A 24,894-nucleotide genomic window follows, 5' to 3' on the forward strand; every position below is an offset into this window, starting at 1 on the left:
TACATTAAAACAAAATTTAATAAATCTTTACTTTAACGATTAATTGATAATTTCACGAAAGAAAAATTTAATATGAAGATATGTAATTAAAAACATTTTATATGAAATATTCATTCTAGTTTTATATCCACGTCCGTATTTTATATTGTTTGTGCCTTATAGATGTATTAATTTTACATTTGTAAATGTAATAATTATTATAAAGCTCGTTTGTCATAATAATCCAGTTCTATCAATTAACTTTTTGTAGAAATATTAAATTACATATCACGAAAAAATAATTAATAGAAACAGTGTTTCCTCAATATTCTTATAACAAAGATCATTATGCATATTTATTATTATACATATAAATTATTATATTCCACGTGCATTTCATTATTTTATTGCAGGGAAAAATTAATTTTCATATCGGCAAAAAAAATATAAAAGCTTGCTCTTGATAAATGCTACATTATTATTAATTAGAAAGAATAATGTCTCGTTTGTAAGTAAAATATTAATTGAGAATTCGATACTAAATTTTTCATTAAATGGGAGAATATTTAATTGTCGATTAAACGTTTCATTAATTATAAGAGAAATGTATATCGAATTTAACAAATGCCACATAGGAACATATAGAACGATCGCAGTATGGTCTAATTATTAATCTACATGCATTGCATCGACATAAAATTGTACATTGTTCTCATCGAAAATGCACCTGATGATTACAACGTCGACCTAGTATCATATTCCGCAATTTATAAGATTATATAGTAATGACGCCATTACGCCGAGTGCTTTTCCTGCACAAATGCTTCGATATCATGAACAATTTTTATTTCGCGGCATGAATATGAAGTATAAATCCATTCCGTGTTATTAATGTAATGCGCTCAGTGTAATGAAGTGAGGAATAATAACTTAAATATGATGACATTTAAAATTGACTGTTTTTTTTTCATTTGCTTCTCGGCAAATGCCCACCTTTAGATTTGTGTATGAATTTGCTTACTATTTTGATCAAAATTTAATTTAATTTTAATTCTAATCCTAAACAATAAATGAAAACTAGAAATCATAATATAATTACAATGCTATCAATATTAGTTCATTGCAAGATTTTCATTGGCGTAACTAACGGAGATGACGTATCCTAACTGATTCCTTTAATTAATTAATCACATTGCACGCAGCTGGCGGTCGCTTTGAGGTCGACGAGAGATCAGGAGTAGTACGTACTCGAGGTACCGATCTCTTCCAGTTGGATATGGAGTATGTCCTTTACGTGAAAGCTGAGGATCAGAACGGCCGTATCGACGAGAGGCGTTTCCAGTCGACTCCTGAGGAGAGACTATCGATCGTCGGTGGAAAACGCGCACCGCAGTTCTATATGACGGCGTACGAGGCCGAGATACCGGAAAACCAGAAGAAAGACTCCGAGTTAGTTCGCAAGTCTATTCCAAGAACCAATTAATTCTTTCAGTTTGTATTTACTAAAGGAGTGGCCCGAATTCTTTTTCAAGATGATGTATGGAAAGAACAGTTTTACTAAAGTATCTAAAAATTTAGTTAGATACAAATTTGAAAATAATAACTTTGTTGGACCATCAAAATAATTATGAACATTTAAGTGTTGATGACAATGCTGTAAAAAGTTTTAATATTTTTAGCAACTAATTTAGACATCCTGCATAATTATTTGATGGTCCAAATAAAATTATTTTCTGATCTGTATATAGCTAAATTTTTAGATACTTTCAGTAAAATATTCATTTCGTTTTGCTTCTATCATAAATTATTACTCTCGTAAATTATACAGCGCTTTTTGAGAAAGCTATTTTTGTTATAATAGTGCTTTCCGTTTATAAAAATATAATTACTCTTCGGAGCTGATGATGAGTCTATTGAATCTATTCAATTATATTTTTTTATACTATATCTATAAATTTAAATTATTATTATCAAATAAACTTAGTACTCACTTATATATTTTCTTTTTTATACAAATTATACACTGAGAGAAATGTTTCGTATAAATAACCATTTTGTTGATATAAAAATATAATTATTCATACACAACATTTCTCTCAGCATGTCATTTTGGTTTCTTGAAATTAATTAATGCCTTTTAGTCAACATAAATTAAATTTCACAGACCCAGCGTCAGCAACTATTATATGTTGTTATGGATTTTGACGTCAGCTCCGGAGGAATAAAAATGTTACAAGAAATATAAAATATTTAATCTTTCTTTCTAAAATTAGCTGTTTACAGGATACAAGCAAATTTCTGTTTTGTTTGCTATTTTAATAATTATTTTTCCATGTTCAGTTTGTTATAACATTCTTTGCTCTCAATGGCATTATTTGTATAAGATTGCTTGCATGAATATCATAACTGTTTGACTTTAGTTCATTTTAGTGTCGAAACGGTTTGTTTTCGGGTTAGTTGACTTTTCGAAGTTCGATCTAAATTCGAGTTGCGTGACAAATAATAATCAAGACTTCTCAAACTTTTTTTTCCCATATCATAACTTTGCTTTTTCTAATCTATCAAGCCCGCGGGGAATATGAGTGTCACATGTTCGAACTTTTCAGTATAATATCAGTGAAAGCCAAGTCGTTCGCCGATCGGGAAATACGCTACACGCTGAAAGCACAAGGTCAAGGAGCCGCGGGTACATTCAACATCGGCCCGACTTCTGGAATTGTAAAACTTGCGAAAGAACTGGATTTTGAGGATCTACGGCAGCCCCACATTTATTCTCTGATAGTGACGGCCACAGAGGACTCCGGCGGTTTCTCAACATCAGTCGAGGTAACTAAATTTATAGTTTCTCTCGAACTTTTTTGTGTTTTCGCGAAGAATAACAATTCTTTCCCTCGAGGAAAAATGTAGCACACACCAAAATCTATATATAAACAGACTCTTTACTTCTCTTTACTTGTTGATTATTTTGAATTAAATGTCGAATTAATGTTTCACCATTATAACTATATCTTACGATTTTTTATTTAACTTTCAGCTAACAATTCGGGTATCGGATGTAAACGATAATGCCCCTAAGTTTGAGTTGCCGGATTACCAAGCTCACAACGTCGACGAGGACATTCCGTTGGGCACGAATATACTGAAAGTCAAAGCAACTGACGCCGATTCAGGAGCAAACGCGGAAATAGAATATTTAGTATCCGACGATCACTTCAGTGTGGATTCAAATGGTATTATTGTCAATAATAAACAGCTCGATGCAGATAACAATAATGCCTATTACGAATTCATCGTTACTGCTAAGGATAAAGGTAAGTCACTTGAAAGAATAAATTATATCGATATGCTTGAATTATAGCGTAACTCTAATTATAAAAAAATGTTTTTTTTTTGGTTTAACATTAGAAATAAGTACAAACGTTTTTTACTCACTAAAAGAACCAAGGGAATAAATTACTATTAAAAAAATTATGAAAGAGAGAAAGAAAATAAAATATTTTGACATATATAAAGGACACAATTATTGAAAAATTAAAAAATTTCAAAATCTTATCTTTTACACACAAAATACAATATTAATATAAAAAATAGAAACGATCCATATAATGAACGGCATTTTTTTTTTCATTCGCGATTAATCGAATCCAATATACACACATTGTAACTTGTTATTTTTATTGCATTTCATTGGATCACATCCGCGGGTGATCATTAAAATTCTTCGATATCTCTGCCTCACTTTAAGAAATTCAAATATCATAAAATCGTTTCTCGTGCTATCCGGCGATTTGGTCACGTAGAAAGCAGAAATCGACCTTTATAGCGTTCCGTCAGCAAGCCGAGGATGAGCCTGAGCGGCTAAATCTCACGGATTTGGTTTTCAAACGAGCTTCAAATTCTCGTCTCGCGTCGCACGGGATAAAGCTCACATCTGTAGACGCGAATTCGTGTTATTTGCATATATACAGTGAGAATGCGGGGTGGTTTTCAAACAAGTCGCAGCTTAATTGGAAATAAAGCGGCCGAATTGGCACGAATAACACGTGCGCTTTTATTTATTGCGCATCAATGAATGTATTTCATATCGGAAAATTTGACGTCGCAGTAAATATTTCTTGATATGCGTATCACATCCTGAATTCAATTATTTAAGTTACTATGCTGCGATTCGTATCGTTTAAATCAATATATTGTTATGTTCGCGATTTGCGTCGTTTCAAGTATATTAAAAAGTTACGTATCTATTAAGCCTAATCTACAATATGTGTGCTTTGTGTCTTGTTTTTGTTCTTTATCATTTTTTATTCTTCTTGTCTATTTATTTTTTCTTTTGTTTCTTTATTTTCTGTCACCTGAGATAAAAGTTGACAAACTTCGGAAGAGATAAGAAACACGTGACAAGAAACACGATTGTCGATTCTTCTAAAGAAGGAAAATCGCAAGAAAAAAGAAAAAGCAAGAAACAGTAAGAAAAGAGCACATTGTAGATTAGGCTTTACGCTTACGTTTTCTGCAAACGTCGCACTATTGTTAATCAGGAACTTAGTTCCGCTAGAGATCCAAATGTGTTTAATAAATAATTAAACAACCGTGTTTTTCAGGCGAACCGTCAAAGACTGGCACGGCGACAGTGCGGATATACACAAAAAATAAAAACGATGAAGAGCCGAAGTTTTCCCAGCAAGTTTACACGCCTAATGTCGATGAGAATGCCGGACCGAACACTCTGGTCACCACCGTAGTAGCTTCCGACAAGGACGGCGATAACGTGAGGTTCCGATTTGTCGGCGGGAACACCACGTCGGGACAGTTCGTAATTGAAGAGATCACGGGTGTGATTCGTCTTCACGGGAAAGAGATCTCTTTGGATCGGGACAAATACGAGCTAAACGTCACCGCTTTGGACGACGGCGCGTGTTGTCCAAATGGCGATAAAACCATTCACACTAGCACCGCGGTTGTCGTCGTCTTTATAACTGACGTGAACGATAATAAACCGGTCTTCAAGGATTGCGGAATGTATTATCCGAAGGTGGAGGAAGGTGCGCCGAACGGTAGCACAGTTATCAAGGTACAAGCGACTGACGAGGATAAAGGTGTCAACGGACAAGTCAAGTATTCGATCGTGCAACAGCCTAATCAGAAGGGTACAAAGTTTACCGTTGACGAAGAAACTGGCCAAGTTTTGACTAATAAGGTAGAATTAATAATCGTCTTTTTAATAGTTTTACTCACGACATTTTAATAAACATTTATATATTTAATATTACATTTTTCGATATTTTATATTTCTATTGATTCTACATTTTAATTTCGATTATTGCATTTTTATTTTAATATTTTTTTACGCGAAACGTATAAGTTTAATTCCAAACTTTACATTTGACCTGAAATAACGTTTGATAAAGCCATAAAATTGCGTTGACTGTATCAGAATGTATCAGCTTTAAAAGATAATACGAATGCAATTCGCGTTGGAGAATGCATTTAGTATTCTGAACACATCAAAAACCTCTAACAATCGTTAACTGTAGCTCTACTTTTCCATCTTTTGTACGTATCATAGACCGAACGATAAGCATGCAAGGCACTTAATTCTAATTGCTGTTCGTGCCGCGAATCTATAAAGATTTCTAACAAACAGATATTGCAATATGTCTACTTGTAAGTCATTTTTATAGATTTCTATTACTTTTCGCTTTTTATGTCTATTTCATTATTTACACATTTATTTTTATTAAATATTTATAAAAATTTAGATATGTGTACAGATCTGAAAATAATTTTATTGGACAATCAAAACAATTATATAGGTAACAAAAACGGTCTAGCAACCAGCAAGCGCAATCATTCTTTCTATGTATCAAAAATAATAGAGAATATATATATATATATGTACATTCTATTAATTATATTAAATGTGAACAGCAAATTCTGGAAATAAAATTTGTGCTCCTCTAAAAATGTATAATAAAACTTGATCAGTTGTTGATTTAATCATATAGTTTACTACTGTTATCTATAAAAGCAATTTTTTCTATCATTTCCGTTCTATCGTGACAATTTAAAAAATTTCATATTGCAAACTGCTCATAGGTATTGTAAACATTAAGATTTCGTTAATGTATTTACATTTGGTAACAAACACGACTGTTGTAGGTGTTCGATCGCGAAGGCGACGACGGAAAATTTGTATCCGTCACTGTTAAGGCGACGGATCAGGGTGAGCCCTCGTTGGAAGGTGTTTGCTCATTTACCGTCGAAATAACGGATGTGAACGACAACCCGCCGTTGTTTGACCGACAGGTGGGTACACTTTACCCCAAGACAAGGCATTTAGAAAGCCATACGGGTTAGAAACGCTGCAGCATATGTCCGGAAGTAAGACTGAGCGTGACGAAGCCACCATGGTGGTTTATGCATCGATGCATGTAACTCAAAAGAATATTCGTGAAGTAACTTTGGATTAGTTTTATCGCGTTTACTCGATCAAAGTACATATATTCTGCCCTACATTGATTTAATACGTACAGAAAATTTGTATAGTAAGCGGAAAACAAGTCCATAATTTGTTAAATCCATAACACGAAGCCATATCTAAAATGGATCTCGTAAATTATGGACTCGACTCATTTCTATTTTTAAACACACTTGTTACGTGAATATTTGAGAAGTATTTGAGTACCATATTTTCTTAATCAATAAAATTCCGCTATATTAAGTAAAAAGAAATGCTTCGTGAGAGATAACTATTGTTTAATTTTCCGGAGCTAACGGAAAAATCTATAACACAATTACTGATAGATTTGTACGATCTTTAATTTACATTAATTAAAAGGCACTATTAATTTCACGAAAATTAATAAAATGACATAATTCGTATAAAAAAAAATAAATATTATATATTTTAATAGAGGTGTGTAATCCAAATTTGCAGATATAACATAAAGAAAATTGAATTGTTTATCATTTGTTTATCATTTTGACAAAGAGATTTATAATTGAATACTAAGTAGGTATATTTTAATAAAAATAATTTAAGTTTGTAAACGTAATCTAAAGAAAACTAAATTGTGTTTGACATTTTTGACAAAGAGATTTATATAAGTGGGTCCAATAAACGTCCGCTCTAAAGGGTTAACTAATTCTGAAATACTGAATATAATTCTGAATACTAATTCTGAAATACTGAATATAATTTTCGATCTCGAGTAACTATGTCTTGTATTTTTATAAAACAGATGTAACTGTAAATATCTCACAATATCTTTAAAAATATCGAATTGACGTATCAAATTTATTTTGTCCTTTCGCAGAGGTATGTCGAAAACGTGAAGCAGGACGCGAGCATTGGAACAAACATATTAAGAGTGTCGGCATCCGACGAGGATGCTGACAACAACGGTGCAATCGTGTACTCGCTGAGCTCACCCAACAACGAGCAGAATCTGGAATACTTTGAGATCCAACCAGAGTCTGGTTGGATCGTATTAAAGAAACCCCTAGACGTGAGTATCCTCATTAAATCGCTGATCTACATATCGTCTCTCTTTAGCAGTATGGACAGCATCGTTTTCCTGGAACACACCCACTTTTTCGTGGGCGAGGCTTGCAATTTTTCTTTGCGGCTTGCCAGCTTCTTTTGCTCTCAGATACACTGGATACCTCGGGAAACGAAAGTCTCAGCATTATAAGCATCCCGCGATGTTGACAACGCGCGCAATAATGTTTGGTGCTTCAACTAAATATATTTAATATTATTCGCGACATTTTCGAGAATGATATCCTGCGGATTCTACTCGTCCCGAACAAGTGTCGCGTGTCCCAGGAATATGTAGGCTATATACGTAGTATATTATATCTATTTATATATACATATATACGTATATATATATATATGATCTCGTATAAATATAAAACTTGAGTGTACACCTTCTGCCGATATATTGTACGTTTGCGTTGACTTACGTTATATTTAACACGAATCCGTTTTGTTGCTGAGCGGATAAACTTGTATACTAATATACGTTTGGTCGGCAATTATTTCTCTCATCACTAATATGCAACGAAATGAGTTTCCTTTTTACGGCACATGTATAGAACTTTTTAATTCCCATTGATATGCACAATGTGTTCACTATGGTAAATACTTAGCTATGCCTGATTTCCTCAAACGCTTCATGTACCTGAATCGATCGACCGTTCGGGCTATTTTTGCAACAAAACACTCTCTCTCTGTCTCTCTCATTCTCTCTATTGAGAACATACTCGCGGCGCGAGTACCTTTTTAAATGATTCCAGACGAAGCCTCTTGTCCAGTTTTTTCATTCACTTTTCATCGAAAATCGGTCGTCGAGTTACGTATGAGCGGTCGAAAAAAAAAAGAAAAAAAAAATAATACGCGCGCGTACATATTTCTTCTTTTCCGTCCTTCTTTTTCTCTTCACTTCATTTCTTTTGTTCGCCGTTCGTTTTGCCCGCGTTTTCCGGTTTTATGCCGCGATGCCAATCATGATTTTCGATCAATTTGGCGAGTTGCAAAATATGGCGCGTGATTTTGCAAAAAAAAAAAGACGCGTGCGGATCGGTCCGTACGTGCGTGTGCACGGCCGACCGAACGCGAGCGTGTGCACTTTTCATACTTTTCCCAAAAGTAGCCAAGAAAAGGATATATGTGATTTTTGTACGTGTTACGCGTTGTGGAGAAACGGGAAAAAAATGGAAAGGAAAGATGCAAAACAATGATAAGAGACATGACAAAAGAGATGGAAACGTTCGGAGGAAACTAATGATCTTTAATTAATCAACTAACATTATTAATTGTGAATGTTTTTCAAAAGGGAAGTGATGTTTTTTGAACTTCCAGGAGCAGGTGGGAACAACATTTTTTGAGCCCCACGTACGGTGTACTTCAACCTCTACGCATTTTGTGGTGCATCAGACATAAACAATTTTTGACAATGCTTGCATATTTTATATGAATGTGTTTTTGATTCCTTTACAGGAACGGATCTCGCTCTCGCTCCTACATCCATCCTTTCTCTCTTTCTTTCTCTCTCATTATCTTTATCTCTATCTTTTTCTACTTACGTCTATCTCTAATTTCTGAATCATTATCTTTTTCCTTTTTGTAAAAAAAGTATTTTTCCGTATGTTTTGCATTTTGTTGAAATGTCGATAATTACTTTTCCTGAATATATTTTGCCTGCTATGATTTTTTTTATAAGTTTGATAAGTTTTTCTATCTATTTTAATTGATTTGTATGTTAGACAAAGCCTGCGTTCCTTGTTTAATTACTATTTCTTTTAGTTCATGACATGATAATTTATATTTCAAATCTTTTTTTACGTTTCACTTTTCCTACTTCTTTTCTCTCTTTCTCTAATATACTTTCTCTCTCTTTCTGACGTTTCCCGATTTTCATCCTATTCTCCCGGTGTACCACGACGTGACTGACAAAGAAAAGGAAAAGAACATGAAAAGTATTTTTGATTGAGAGCGTTTACCAATGTATAGATATGTGTACATATGTATAGATCATAAGAGAACTGTCCGTGGTGTGACATTTTTTCTTCTGTGATTGGGGCGGCATACCACTGTCGTGACGAAAACGGGAAGAATGAAAGTGAACGGAAGTAATCACGGAATGAAAGGAAAGCCGAAAACGTGCGGATTAACTATCACGACGATCAGAAATAACGTCCATCGGTTTTTGAGTGTCGTTAACGAGAACGAATCAGACGAGGGGTCGTCATAATTTTTTTTCTCCCCGTCTTAACTCTGTCCCCCGAAAAAACCTTCCACCAATTCACCCTCTGTCACCAATCTCTCTATATCCCGCCTTTTCTTTTCCCTTCCACGTCTCCTGATGCCTCTTTATCGCATTCTCGCTTGCATGAAAATGCCTGCATTGGTTGATTTCGTAAAGAAACTAATTTGAACTTCTTATTGTTTATGTTTGTGTTCATTGCACCATTTACTTTCTTCGGATTTGATGATGACAAAAAAAAGGGCTGTTTTCCAGTAAGTAGGATCTATATTCTTGTGTTTCACACCTTGCATCGAGACACATCATGATGTGACCATTGTTATACCAGCGCAAAAGAAAAGTATAATATTCGTTGCTAATACTAGAGCGCCTTTCCGTTCGATTATTCAACATTCTATCGTTTCGATGATTTTTCGCCTCTGTGTTGTTATCGTTGTCACTCGGAGACGTCACTCTCTTTCTCTCTCTTTTTCTCTTGCTCTCTCTCTCTATTTCTATCTGTTTATTCTGCTCTATTCTTTTTCTCTTCTTGTTGCTCAATTTCTATTAAATATTTTTATATCTAATAATTTCTTTTCGAGCATTTCTCGAAACTCTTTGTATCACGCGCGATGTATTTTTTATGTACATACACACGTGCTACCGCGCTGTCTATTTTCGCTCTTTCATCCTGGTCTCGTATGTATTCGTAGGTGAAGGATGCCTCTATTGTGCCAATCTGCGCTACCAGTGATCTGTCAATTTGTCCGCGGTGCTGAATATCCAACGGACGTTTCACAAATTTTAATGTAAACAGCGGATATCTTTCTCTATATTAAATTTTCTTTACATATTGAATTTAAAAAAATTTCATTTTCTTAAATTACTTAAAAATAGAGGAATTTAAAAATTATTTTATTTTGTGTTAAAAATTAACATTTTTTGGTGCATCTTAATGTAAAAACTCTCGAATACATTGGTCTTTAGTTAAGTAAATTTATTATTACAAATTCAGAGTTATAATTAAATTAATTTATAATACCATTATAATCAGTTTTTTTTTTAATTAATTGTGCACTAAATACGATCTGCTTCGCTAAAATCACATAATATTGAGTTTTTATTATTTTATGTTAGTATAGTTTGTAATAGCACCATTTGTGACCGTATTTCACATAGCAGCACTTTCTAAAATATTAATCAGCGTATTTATTATAATGGAATTGTGATTAAAATGTACATATTTTATTTGTGATATATTTAATTAAATCGTCCGTTGGATATATTGACTATTGTACAGGGATCTAGTTCCATTTTACTGGAACAGCTTCAATAATTACTTTTAATGTTCCAGGAAGAGTGCTGATAGTTTTCGTTACTAGAAATCTTATGAGATAGCAAGATCCCGATTATAGACAAACAAATGTTCACTTGGGAACAAAAGATGCCGATTGTAGAATCGGTTTCCAAATAACTGTTATAATGCGGCGCTTTTATTAACATAAATCGCAATGTCGATGTTTACCTTAAGACCAGCGGGTGAATAGAATGTCAAAGAGAATTTTACATTAAAGTATTAAAGATTATAAGCTTTAAAAATAAAATTTTCATTCAGTTGTTCAATTCAATTTAATTCTATTAATTTTTCTAAATTATTATATCTTCGTTTATTAAATTTTTCACGCAAGTTTTTAATATAACTTTTAATATTTATAATTTTAATATTTATCTTCTATTACTATTCACCCGCTATTGCATTCTATTATACTAGATAATTTAGAAATATCTGCTACTTTTTAAATATAGATTCTCTGATGCTTGTAGGCACTCTATTAAGAATTTGTGTTATTTAAAGACAAAGTGACATTCACAAAATAGGTATATAGTAAGGTGCGAAAAGTCTTGTCGTTTCTCGAGTAAAATTTTATTTTAACATCTTAGAATCTAGAATTTTAGAATCTAGCATTATGTAATTATCAAATATTTATAAGGCATTTGATAAAAATAAGATAAAATATTAACTTAACTAAGATAAAATATTTAATCGAAGAATCTATAGATAGAAGGAAGCAATTCTAAAACATTTAGTATATCTTCCGCTTTCGTGTTATCTCGGATAAGCACAGCATTCACTTAAACCTAATGCAATCAACGTAGTATTCAACGATTTTGAAAAATGCATTTTTTTTCATTAGAAAAATTTTTTAATTTAATATTTGCGATATATGTTATGCAATTATCAAATATTTTTGTCATAAAATCAAATTAAATCAAATAACATCATACTGATAAAAATGTGTTTGCATTAAGCAACTAATACAGTCAGTACAGCAATGAGCTCAAATATGCAAGCGTGTGTATTTGACAGGTAGGTATCATTTATACCAACTACATCGTCTACATTTGTCTATGATCTTCGTAATCTACTTTTAATTAAATTTGATTTAATTATAAATTGATTTTATTTAATTAAAATTAATTACTAAATGTTTATACCGATATTGCCATTGCTTTGTTAATCAACAGAAGTCGGCGATGTAGTATTTCATCGTTATCATTATAATCACAATCATTATCATCATCATCATCATCATCATCATGACTTTCATCATCACCGTCATCATCACGCCACTGTATGTTTGTAATTACTCACGAAAAAACTACCTCACAGCATGTTTGAGTTCATTGCAGTAAATCTTGTTCTTATATAAGCGAAGCACTTGTATTAAATTGGGCAAAAATTATTAGGAAAATTAATGGATTTGTACGTTAGGAAGGCAGTAAATTTATCACCGAGGTAACACGCAGCGGAGTCACCCATGTCCACCAGGATACCTACGAGACTGCACGGTCCTTTATCTCTGTTTTTCTTTCTATCTATCTTTTCTATCTGTTCGTCTTTCTCTCTCTTCTTCTTCCGTTTCAATTTCACTCGCGAATAAAAAGAAGAAAGACCATCGAGAGTACTTTCTCATATGGACGCGCTCGACGCCGAGTGACGCCTTTAGCTCTTTCGTAAACTCCCAACGGAAAAGAAACGAATAAAAAAACGAAAGAAAAGAAAAGTAAAAAGAGTGACGAAACGGAAAACAAAATCGCAAAAACAAAAAAAAACCGCCAACTATAAAATCCCGAAAGAAAATGTCCTATAAGTTGACGGCCCAATGTTTTGCCACTAGCGTGACAGCTATCGCCTGCGAGTACGGGCCTCCGACAGAGGGATGCCAGTCTTGTCCGCAGACGTGGACGTTGAGTTAGACGTCGTAGACAGAAACAATAAACCACCTGTGTGGGATGCGAATGTATACGGCCCCATTCACATCAAAGAAAATGTCACAGTGGGTACTGTAGTGACGTCGGTGAAAGCCAGGTTTGTATGCCACGACATGACCGAGACAAGACACGTGACATGCCGTGCCGTGCCATGCAGTGCTATCCCTCCTATCTCTCTCTCTCTCTCTCTCTCTCTCTCTCTCTCTCTCTCTCTCTCTCTCTTTCTCTCTTTCTCCCTCTGTTGACCACCCCTAACTTATTTTATCTTTCTCTTTTTGTTTCTTTTCCATTCAATTACTTTCGTATTGTATTTGTCTTTCTGTCCCATTAATTTCCTTTATGCACTTGGATTTACTCTCTGATACACTCTGGATTATTCTCTGGATTCTCTTTTTATCTTTGTTCTATTTTATTTCCGACCTTATCACAACATTCAATCTCTATTTTGTTTATTTTCTCTTTATCTATTTCTCTTTTTAGATACATTCTTTTTACAGAACATACTATCTTATTCCTCTTTTTGGTTACGGAAGCACTTATGGTTAAGCGCGGCGCGGTAGATCGCTGATTGGCGGACACTCCTTCTCCTATTACTACAACAACTACTATTACTATACTGCTACCACTATCTTTTCCCAATATGTATTGTAGCGAGCCGCGGTGATCGTTCTTCGACGATATTTGAAGGCAGCGAGGGTTCAATCGGGCAGAAATCATTCGGAAATCGAGTCTTTTAATTTCTAAGTGGAGTAAGTTTTAAATATCATCAATAAACGATAATTGTAGTTTTAAAATTTATTGTCCTGATTACATCACATTACAATTTTCGAATGGCTGAATAGTTAGCATTTTTTTGTAAATAGGAAATTTATGAAACTTTTCACGAGAATGTATATTTTGATTTATATATTATAGTTTTTTCTCAATTTATTAACAGTCACATGGATACTACCGTAGAGAAATCTTTATCTTCAAGTTGATCTTGAAGTACCACATAATCAGACCTTCTTGTTTTCTAGTTAAATTTACAACAGATAATTACAGGACTGTTAATGTAAATTGCATTAAACGGTACCAATCGGTAGAGATCTCTTATTACTGTATTAACAGATTTATTTCATAATTCTAAACTTACTTTACTTGAAAATTGAACAGACTCTCGACAAATCACTCGACAAGGAGTGACAAGAATCATGCTCCTTCAAAGACTCCGAAGACGCAGCGATCACCACGCGGATCATAGCGAATATACGCAATAACAACCACAATTGTGCAAATGCGGAAAGGCGGAGCGGTGATCCACAGACGTTTCTAGCGTGCTCATATAGTTTAAGCAAGGATGTAGCGAGAGAACCTGCTGTGCCTTTGCGATATTCTCGCGCAGAAATACAGGTTGCGGATCGTCGATCGTCCATCACGCCGCTCGTCACCCGGAGCTCGTACTGTTCGAGAACCACGCATCGCAATCGCGATTGCGGGCGCTTTTGCTATAATCTCACCGAACGTGCAAATTTTGCACGAGGGTGCGTGCATAATGCGAGCTCGCGCTCGCGCCAAAACCTTCTAGGCGTTGGCGGATAACCGAAGCAGGGCGTCCGCGAGTGACTGCCCAGCGGATGCAAGGGAGAGAGAAGCTTCTTCCCCTCCTCTCTCGAAAAGAACAACGGGGAGCAACATGTACCATGCACTCTCCCCCTGCCACGGGCCTTGGCGCCTTGACACTAACACCGTTGTTTTTTGTTCCCGTTTGTTATACACGCGGTCTGGCCGTAGCGCGAGACGTACAAGCTGGAAGCGATGGCCAAAGACAGGGGCTACCCACCCTTGTCGCGAACGGTGGAGGTTCAGATTGACGTTGTGGACCGTGCGAATAATCCGCCCGTATGGGACCACGTAGTGTATGGCCCGATCTACATTAAAGAGAACATGGCCGTCGGGGCTAAAGTTGTGTCTATTAAAGCCAGGTCTGTCACACTGTCAATGCTCCGTGCGGCTCTCTGCACGAACCCGCCCTGCACGCAATCTCGTGGCAGTATTGTTCTTGTGCACGTTAATTGATATTGTGTACGAATCCACATTACACGCATCTCAAACACACTCATACACACAACACACGTGTCATGACTCGCAGAGGCGGCGCGCGCCACTAACTCGCTCGCTCGCTCGCTCGCAAGCATACGCAGTATACACTTATGTTCGCATATAGGGTTGACTCGGTTGAAGACATGATCGGAATGTCGAGTGTACAGGGGACGATCAAGGATCGTGGAGAATATTGGAGGATCTTCGGCGTAGGACGTGGACATTAGAGCGATGGTTTTTGGCGCATCGAGAAACTTGGAAATAGATTAGCGAGAGTTGTAGTGTAAAGAAAGTTTAAATATCGAGGTATTTCAATTTTAAGAGAATTCTAAAAGAAGTAACAAACACCTAGCTTCGATGAGAATAAAATGACGGTAAAAATTAGCAAGATTATTTCTGTAGATATCCGTAACTAGATTTATATTGACTACCGCGAATATCAAGAGCAATTAAAATATTTGGCTATATCTTTCAAGATAAGTACTAAATTCCAGATTCTAGATTCCCCTTCTGGGAAACTGCATAGGAACCATCGCTTCAGATTCGGAGCCATTCTCGTTCGAGTCTTTTGCATTTATACAAACACGCGAGACGTATTCAAACGGGCCAGGACACACCAATGTATATGCATATTTAGGCGCGGTGCACGTATATATGTAACCGTTTGCGAGATATCGGTTTCGTTAGCGTTGGCGTTTTATCTCTTTCGGCTTAAACGTAAACGCACTTGCGAACAATGCGATTATGTAGACTCAGCTAAGCGGATTATGTTCTTGAAACATTTTGCTGCATCTCAACACGCAGATATGAAGCTATTTTCATCGTTTCACGAGTGCTTTAATCAATTCCGCACAGCGAGATTTAATTTCTTCCTACCACGACGTCAGTAAGACGTCTCTCCCGTGTAAACTAAATTGAATAAACGACGCAACCGCTTTTCATCTGTAGATCGTAATTCGTGGGAATGTAAGAAACGGTTTGAGGAAGAGCCGTGTCGTGTACCTCGGCGCGTTTATTACTAAAGTGCATTTCTTCGAACAAAGCGCAAAATCCTATTATTGCGTAATAATCGACACAAGTAGAGCCGTGTTATTATCATGGTAAATAATATTTATTCGTCGCCTACACTGAAAAAAATTTACTAAATGTTGATACAAATTTTCTGAATAGTACTAAGTAAACATTTATTTACAATAAATAAATATTTATTAAAAAAAATTATAGTTAAATCAATTTAATGGTTCTTATATCAAATATAAATATATGTTTACATTTAGTAAGTATTTACTTTAAACTATTCAAAGAAATGCTTATTAAAATTTAGTATATTGTTTTTCAGTGCATTGTAGCATAAAAATTATTGTTAACTCGCATGAACAAGAAGAGCAAATACAACAGTTTTACAAATCATGAGATATCGATTGCATTAATAGAATGTATTTAGTAACTTATGATCAAAAAAAGATGAGAAAAAATTATATTGTAATACAATTAGTATTATAATTTTTATCAGTTTCATAGATATGTATATATTGTTTTACATCATATATCACATTCATTGCTTCATAAAGATTAAAGAAAACATTTTATATCTTACTTCAAAAGATCCCATACTAATTATACGAAAAATTTGGTCCTGGTGAAATGAAACATTTCCACATATAATATAGTTTGTATGGTGAACAAAAATGTCATAGACACAAGGTTCAATAATATAATGGATAATTTCTGAAAATATATGATGCCAAAAATGAAAATTTGTGCTAACAGAGCATCTTTGATACATCATAGCTCAAAAATTATCCATTATTGAACTTGTGTTTATTATATCTTTTATTCACCACATTATAAATTACATTATATGTGAAAACTAAGTCATTTCACCGGGATACAATTTTGCATATAATTAGTGTGAGGTCCTCTCATAATATATGACTTTGCAAAAAATATAGCGAATAAGTCATGTCGGATTGCGTGATAGCCAGTTGGTGGAAAAATATAGCTGACTGGTGCAAATGCGTCTTTTTGTAGCGGGATACCAAAAGCCGTGTCGAAAAAACGTTAGTAATGGGTAGTTTGCGCTTGACGTACCGCTTTTAACAGTGGTCTCTCGCGGAGACACATGGACTTCCGGCGAGAACGTATTGGCTAATTACATACGTACACGCTGCACGAGAAGTGCCAGATGCAACGGTCACGCGTTGTCGGTGCAAGATAATACATTTTATTGTAAATTCAGTGTATGAGTTCCGTACTCTGTGTCACGCAAATATTCCGCTTATCGCATCTGAACACGCGCCAATTCGATTCTTCGCGAGTATATTAGCAAGAAGCAATGCCAATGTATAATCGGAAGTGCAAAGCTGTAATTTGGCTTGAATTTATGAAGAGAACACGCTTTGCATGATACAAATTAAATCCTTTGTACACGGAAAGAACGATTTTGCTGGAGTAACTAAAAATTTAATTAGATGTATAACTAAAAATAATTTTGTTGAATCATCAAAATAATTATGTAGGTAATGTAGGACGCTCGAACTGGTTGCTAAAATATCAAATTTTTTGTAACATGGCTTATTATTCTTGAGTTTCCTATATAATTATTTTGATGGTCTAATAAATTATTTTTAGATCTAATAGCTAAATTTTCAGATATTTTAGCAAAATCATTATTTCCGTATATCAGAATATTTTTTTCTTATAATTCTCTTATAATTCTATAATCCTTTATAATTTTGTAATTATTATTTTTTACGTATTTCTTTTATATAAAAAAGGTATACTATTATATAGCGTATTATGTTTTTAATTAAACAAAAATTAATAATTTTTATTCGGATTAAATTCTGTTACGATTTTTAAAAAATGTCAATTTTATAAAATCACAAATTCTTATGGGATTTCTTTGCTTAATATTCTTAGTAATAATAAATATTCATATTGAGCTAGATTTTACCGATTTTATGCATTGACGCGGCGTTCTGACGGATACCACAAATTTCACACACCGGGCTGTTAGTAACGTTAGTGACATTTCGGAGGATTAATTCCGGAGAGTTTACTCGTTAGGACCTTGCTTTAATGGCAGCTGGAAAGGGATGCAGCAAAACGTTTCGTTATTCGCGTTTAGTCCGCCATTTTCCGCGAACTTTCTCCATCAACGTTGTGCCACGCACACGAGCCTCCATGTAAAGATGTGTCATCAGCTATAATTATTACACACACACACATACACACACACACACACTAAAATATTATCCGCCGATAATCCGCTTCTCTTACCGGGAATTCGCGGCCCAGCAAGAAACGCATTAACATTAATTCGTGCCATACAGCGTGTTAAGCCGCAGCGTTAACGAGCGATGGGTGTTTAAGTCACGTGTTTGTTTCTGCGCTGCGATTCAATAGCGTATATTGTATACTACAGTAATTTGCCAGCTATTTTGTATCACGATGAACTTTCGCGCCCGGAATTAGACGCAGAACTTTCTGTCTCTCTAGCTATCTATCTATCTATCTTTCATACATTTGTTGTGTGTGCCGTAAACATATTTTTGGGCATGTTTTACGAATAGATGCTTCCCTGGATTATATATTATTGATTTTGACCAAACCGTTGTCGTTTTCTTATTTCTCTCTCATCATAGTTTATTATTCATGCGTGCCTCGTTTGTTACTTCCTCTGTTTGAGTTATATCATCATTCTTTTCGCACCGGATTGGCTTTTTTCAAAATTTACTTTGGTCTCGTTTTCGTTTATGTGTGCTCGTTTTGAGACTCCATCATCTACGGTGAGTCAGTTAAGTATTAGCTGCGGTCGCAAATAATAGAGCAGTTTATAATTTTCGTTGACCCCCCCGATGCCTGACTTCGCGCAGTCGCAGTCGAACATATTACCCAAGTATGTCATATGTACATACATTTCGTTTTTATTCCTCCTTGGTTCTTATCAATTTGTCCGTTATCGCTATCGATTCACATCTTAGTTCGTCGCCAAGACATGCATACTCATTCAATATCCAATCATTGACATACGTTTCATGAATGCCGTAATTAATTTTTGGGCATGTTTCGTCAGTTGCTTACCTTACGTTAGGTTACGACGTGTAATCACGTTTTTCTGGTTTCTTTTGTTTTTTTTTTCCTTTTTTTTGCCCCTTTATTCTTCGAGAGCGTAGTGTGTTCTCGTAGTGTCTTTTTGTCAGCGAGACCTTGTACGCCGTTCGACAGCAAGTTGAGTAACGATTTAGATTGAAGTTGATGAACATAGTTAGAGCATCTTTGATTGCTGAAGTCACCGTCTTGTATCACGTCGGACAGTATAGTAGTGATTATACATATATTTCTCTTCAATTAAAATTGAGCGAGCAAGAGCATTTGCTAATTGACCTGCGCCGCTACGTGACGCTCGCGGATCGAAACGTACCGGACAGGCGAGAAATTTTATCTCTATTCTTCTCTTTATCGAAAAGAGAGAAGCATTATGGATTCACTCGAGACTCGAAATGAAAACGGTATTATCGATTTCCCACATTTCTCTGGCAAGTAAGCTAACACAAATTTTTCCAATACGATTTTATCGTTACAAGAAAACATTTCTTTTGAAAACACGAGTATGTTGTCACGCAACAAATATCTCCAGCTGTTACATTTATATGTAATTGGATGTGTATGTTACATGGAATATATGTACTGACAAAAATTCTATAAAGCCTATAAAGTTCTATAATGATGATAGATTTTTCGGAAGATGGAGATAAAATTGTATTGGAATTATTTAATAATATGCTCATGCATTCGTAAAATTACACGATACACATACGTACCAACACACAAACATATTTGCATCATCACCGCGCACCAATGGTTCAAGGGTGGTTATGCACAAATTGGGGTTGTAAGGTTTTCTAACTTTATCCTTTTTATCATAACTTAATTACACGTATCACTCTATGCGACAGTCTTACTTCTACAAGCTCGCTTACTGCCCACATACTTAACGTAGTTGTACAACATCTGCGTGCACACACTCACACACTCACAATATGCAAACTTTCGGACTAAGAATCACGCTTATGAGCTGTACTATCATACTAACCGAGACTATACGGTATACACAACTCGACGGAAACGTTATACCGTCCGTCAGACGTCGCCGACAGATAACGAGCAATTAAAATCGCTGTACGAGCGTCATTTGTCAGAGACACGAGTTGCGCTATTATTCCGGTAGTAATGTTATGTGGAAATTCTCCTAAATTAACATTCGGCTTGAATGACGCCGCTAACGAGCAATCGGAATTAATCAGCAAAAAGTTGTACGTGAATTTATTTTACACGTGTGTTGGTCGCGTGATTAATAAAGCATTGAATTAATTTCACGGAAAAACTGAGATTTTATCCAAACGGAGAACGGCCAATCAATATTGATATTACGAGATACTGGGTTTTCATGTGAGCCAACATTAACAATGTGTAACTTCCTACGTTCGTACGGAAGATAAACCAATATGCTTTTTAAAGCCATGAGGCAGTCTTTTTCTTGTCAGCTCAATTTCAGCAAATATATTTTTTCAACATATGAATAATAAAATGAGATAAATGCAAAAGAAATTTTGACAAATAAAAATTGGGAAAAATATTTGTTCAGATGCTTTATAAATCTACATGTCTACATTTGTGTGTATACGTAGAGATATTAGAAACGCAAGATACGCGTCTGTTCTATTCCTAAAGACATTTATATTGATAAATATTACTTAAAAATTTACAATTAGCTGTGTTCAATTATACATATAAAATTATTTTTCAGATCTGTATCTAGTTAAATTTATAAATATTTCAACAAAATCATTCTATCTATTAATGTATACTGTATGTATATATGTATAAGATAAGAAGATAACAACAATCGAGAGCTAAATTTGATTGATTGTGAACCGTAAAAATTAGAACACATGCTTTCCAGTAGTGCAGGATATGTAATGATATCGCTGGTTGCAATTTATCTCCCAAAGATGCAATATAATAAATGGCGGCATTGTTAGAACCTTTTGTGTTTAGTGACAAGCTTGAAATTTGATCGAGTTGCATCGCCATATATTCCGCGATATTAATCGCGCGTTTCAAAGCTGCTTCGATTTTATCGATATTACTGTATACTATATGTATCCATGTTTTAAACGAATTTTAAATGAGTGTTTCAGAACAGTTTCGATATTGCAAAAATTATCTTTTGATCGAAATAATCTCGCTATGAAGTATCCAATATCGCCGGTCTAATAATCATTCTAACCGTTATTTGATATGCTGTATATTATGTCCTAGATTTCCTGTCTTTTTTTAATGATAAATTTTTTGCAGTCGTTGCAACTACCAATGGTTGTTTACTTGATGTAAATTTAATTGAAAGTTATTACTTTCATCATGTTTTTGATAATAAAATTTTAAATAAAATTTTTATTAAAGGAAGGATATCTGGAATTGATTGAAAATCACGAGATTCGTGAATTTATAATATGCATTAATTGTTTTAAGACAATATAAATATAACCTCCAATGTTATTATTCAATTTTGCAATAAAGAGCTTGCAATAAAATTGATTAACTTTAAAGCAATATATTTGCACACGTATTACAAATAAAAAAAATACACTTATAATCAGAAATGTGCTGAGAATAAAAGATCATGAGTATGCTAAGCATATATTTATAATGGCACAGGTTGAATTTCATATTCGTGTGCGTGTGTGCGCGTTTAAGTTTCGCTAGAAATTTATTTTGAAATTCAATTTTGACAGCCTGTCAATATGAAAAAGCGACGCGATGTACACACTGCGTATGACGAAAAAAATTGCCATTTTTCGTATTCTATTAAATTGCGACAAAGTACCTTTCGCGAGTTTTAATGATCAAAAATGTTTGTGTCTCTCAATATTACTTTCTGTTCGTTCAATATATCACGGTATTTCTCATCATCACTGCCAATCGCAGAATTCGATATACTCGGTTTGACACATAGCTTTCATTCGGCATCCTGCAGATTTTGGTACGACAAACATAAAAAAAAGAAATACATATTTCCTGTTATATATATAGTAAATGGATTATCGACAAAAATCTGAAATACTAATAGTTCAATCATAGAATCACGAGAAAAATTGCCATAAGTGTGACTAAATGTATAAATAGAATATATTTAATATATATAAGAGAATTTTATCGTGAAATGCAATTGCATTTTGTACATAATTAACAATTTGTTGATAATTTTTCACAACAATTTGTCAATATATTTCGTGCAGTAGAATATATGTTATATTGTGCGTGTATATAAAATATTTACACTCTGTACATATATGATTTTTTGCTATCAGTGTTTCTGGTTATAATGGTATAATTTTTCCATCTCTAAAATTTGAAAATTTATTATTTTAAAAATAACCAAGTTATTTTGATGCAAGACTGAAAAGTTTTTGTAGAATTATTCAACATAAAACATCAAACTTGAAATAAACTTGTAAATTATGAAAGTATGACAAAATTTTTTCCCAATTTTAATAGAACATCGATTTTTCATGTGTAATTTTCTCTTTAATTACACTAAATTAAAAATTATAAAAGTTTCAGATTCCATAAATAGAATGTTAAATTTTAACAAAAGTTAAAATTTCTATAAAGTCGCTTTTGATTCGTTAATATAGTCGACTTTATTCATTCAATATTAACACACAGCATAAAGATGATTAAGTAAACAGGATTTACAACCCCAGTTATATTGGTAGCTATCGCAATGAAAGAGAAACATTGGTCGATTTTTACGTTAGATCAGAAAAAATACGACTGACGTAAAAAAGAGGTGTTAATCGTAAAATATGTTGAGCTACGCCAATTTTATCATCTCCAGAAAAAAGATGCCAACATTTTTCACGAAAAATTCTTTTAACTACACATAAAAGTGCCATTTTCCGCAATTTAGATATACTTTCACGTATAGGTATTTAAATAAAGTTGCTTGAAATGTGTCCGCGTGAAACTATCTGTTCCATATTTTTCAAATAAAATCTTTGCTCTGACGTAATTTCTAGTAAATCCGAATATAAAATCGTTTTTGAAACGTGTTCGTGAGATACGCTCTCTCTCTCTCTCTCTCTCTCTCTCTCTCTCTCTCTCGACGAACGTGACTTAAGATCCGGATGACGTTTTAAGAATTCCTAGGAAATGACATTTTAATGCTGAAACTCGCTTTCCGTTCAAAGTTAAGCGACGAGAACGGAAGATAGTGCACGTTTCGTGATATCTAGTTCCGGGCAACTTAAACGCGACGATGTTTAAAACGTAACAAGGCGCCGCGTAAATGATTGAGAGCTCGAGGCGAAACATGAGCACTTAATAGATACTCGCGTATTCACAAACGAGCTTGTTCCGCTAACGGCGCTACTGGGGTGATGCCCGAAGATTAAATCTTTCAAAGATCTCGTTAAGCGTGATGTACAATAGCTGAGACGTTTGCTACATTTAACTCTTAAAATCTAGGATTTATGTCTACGAACCGGAGATCGCGTGTGTTTAACGATGCGTTTGATTTAATTTTCACGAGTTACTGTCTATAATCTCGTTTAATAGAAATTATATATGTATCTCGTTTGATAATGGATAATACGGAGAAGTTGTAGAAAATACAATTCAACCAACAAAGTTACGACATCAAAATTATTATACGGTACGTCATCAAATTGCATTATCATATACTGTCTTATCTGCCTCTTGACTTTATATCATGAGAAGATATTCATCAAGATCGCATTAATTTCCGAAAAGATGCAGTATATTCATAAGTACTGATGATTGCTGCATAATTAAAGTTACACGATTTCGTTTTTATTTGTATTTGAAATCTCTTCAAAGTATACATTACAACAAGATGTAAAGTGCAGATAAATCTTTAAGTTTTGTTCCCGTTTTAGTGTAGCTTCTATATTATATTTGCAATAATCTTCCTGTAAAAGGCGCAAAGGATTTTATGGTTGACATTTATATAGGTATTTTAATACAGTACTGTAAATCATATGTAATAAAAGGGATAGTCTGCGAGAGCGAACTTTGACTTTTACGAGTGGCTATTAAATATAACGCGTTCAATTCAAAATTCTGTAATATAAAGGTTACATCCAGAAAGAGAGAATCACATTTATAGAAAAGTTGCGATAAGAATATATTCTCTGAAATAATTCTTTCATTTCATAAATTAAAAGATCTATTTAAAAATCCATCACTTTTAAAGAATTAAATTTTCGCGAACAACACGAGAAAATAGCAAAATTCAATCTTTTATTTAATTTCTCACCACATAACTCACTCGATATTTAAGATCATAGATTTAAAAAGTAAAGGAACCGCTCAAATTTTAAGGAAAAATCGTCGAGGAAAATAAGAATTTTATTTTTCTTCGCCTTATATTTATCCGTTTTTCTCGACATTTTATATATAGACTATTCCAGATCCAACTACAATTTTAATAATAGATTGCTTTGCGAATTTAGAGTTTTCCTAGAATAAGACTATCATGTGGCAACTTTATTACAATATTAAATGTCTTAATAGTTAAATCTTTAACTGAAGTCTAGAAACAGAAAAGACCTTTTAAAATAACGTAAACAACACAATATTTCTTCATTTAATTTCTGAAGTATATAGTTTAATTAAGAAAATTCTCATTTTCATTTTCAATATTTTTCAAACATTCTCTCATTTTTTATTTTTTATAACTTAAAAACTATTTCTCCTCGAAGATATTCTAATTAAATACAAA

General features: G+C 34.0%; 1 protein-coding gene across 2 annotated transcripts in view; it reads left to right on the forward strand.

Annotated features, from left to right (window-relative positions):
- The window catches only part of LOC108721569 (neural-cadherin), a 79,318-nt gene that overhangs the window by 45,022 nt on the left and 9,402 nt on the right, over nt 1-24,894 (forward strand). Inside the window, exons 5-12 of one of the 2 annotated variants that reach the window (XM_018446182.1) lie at nt 1,182-1,428; nt 2,586-2,805; nt 3,014-3,290; nt 4,581-5,176; nt 6,139-6,285; nt 7,296-7,487; nt 8,846-8,851; nt 12,908-13,098. In XM_018446182.1, coding sequence (XP_018301684.1) covers nt 1,182-1,428; nt 2,586-2,805; nt 3,014-3,290; nt 4,581-5,176; nt 6,139-6,285; nt 7,296-7,487; nt 8,846-8,851; nt 12,908-13,098 — 1,876 coding nt within the window. Of the gene's footprint in view, nt 1-1,181; nt 1,429-2,585; nt 2,806-3,013; nt 3,291-4,580; nt 5,177-6,138; nt 6,286-7,295; nt 7,488-8,845; nt 8,852-12,907; nt 13,099-14,774; nt 15,247-24,894 lie in introns of those variants that run through there. The other variant, XM_018446183.1, reaches the window with a different exon arrangement.

The sequence above is a fragment of the Mycetomoellerius zeteki genome, unplaced genomic scaffold (genome assembly GCF_001594055.1).
Source record: "Mycetomoellerius zeteki isolate Tzet28-1 unplaced genomic scaffold, Tzet1.0 scaffold174, whole genome shotgun sequence".
Classification (NCBI taxonomy): Eukaryota; Metazoa; Arthropoda; class Insecta; order Hymenoptera; family Formicidae; genus Mycetomoellerius; species Mycetomoellerius zeteki.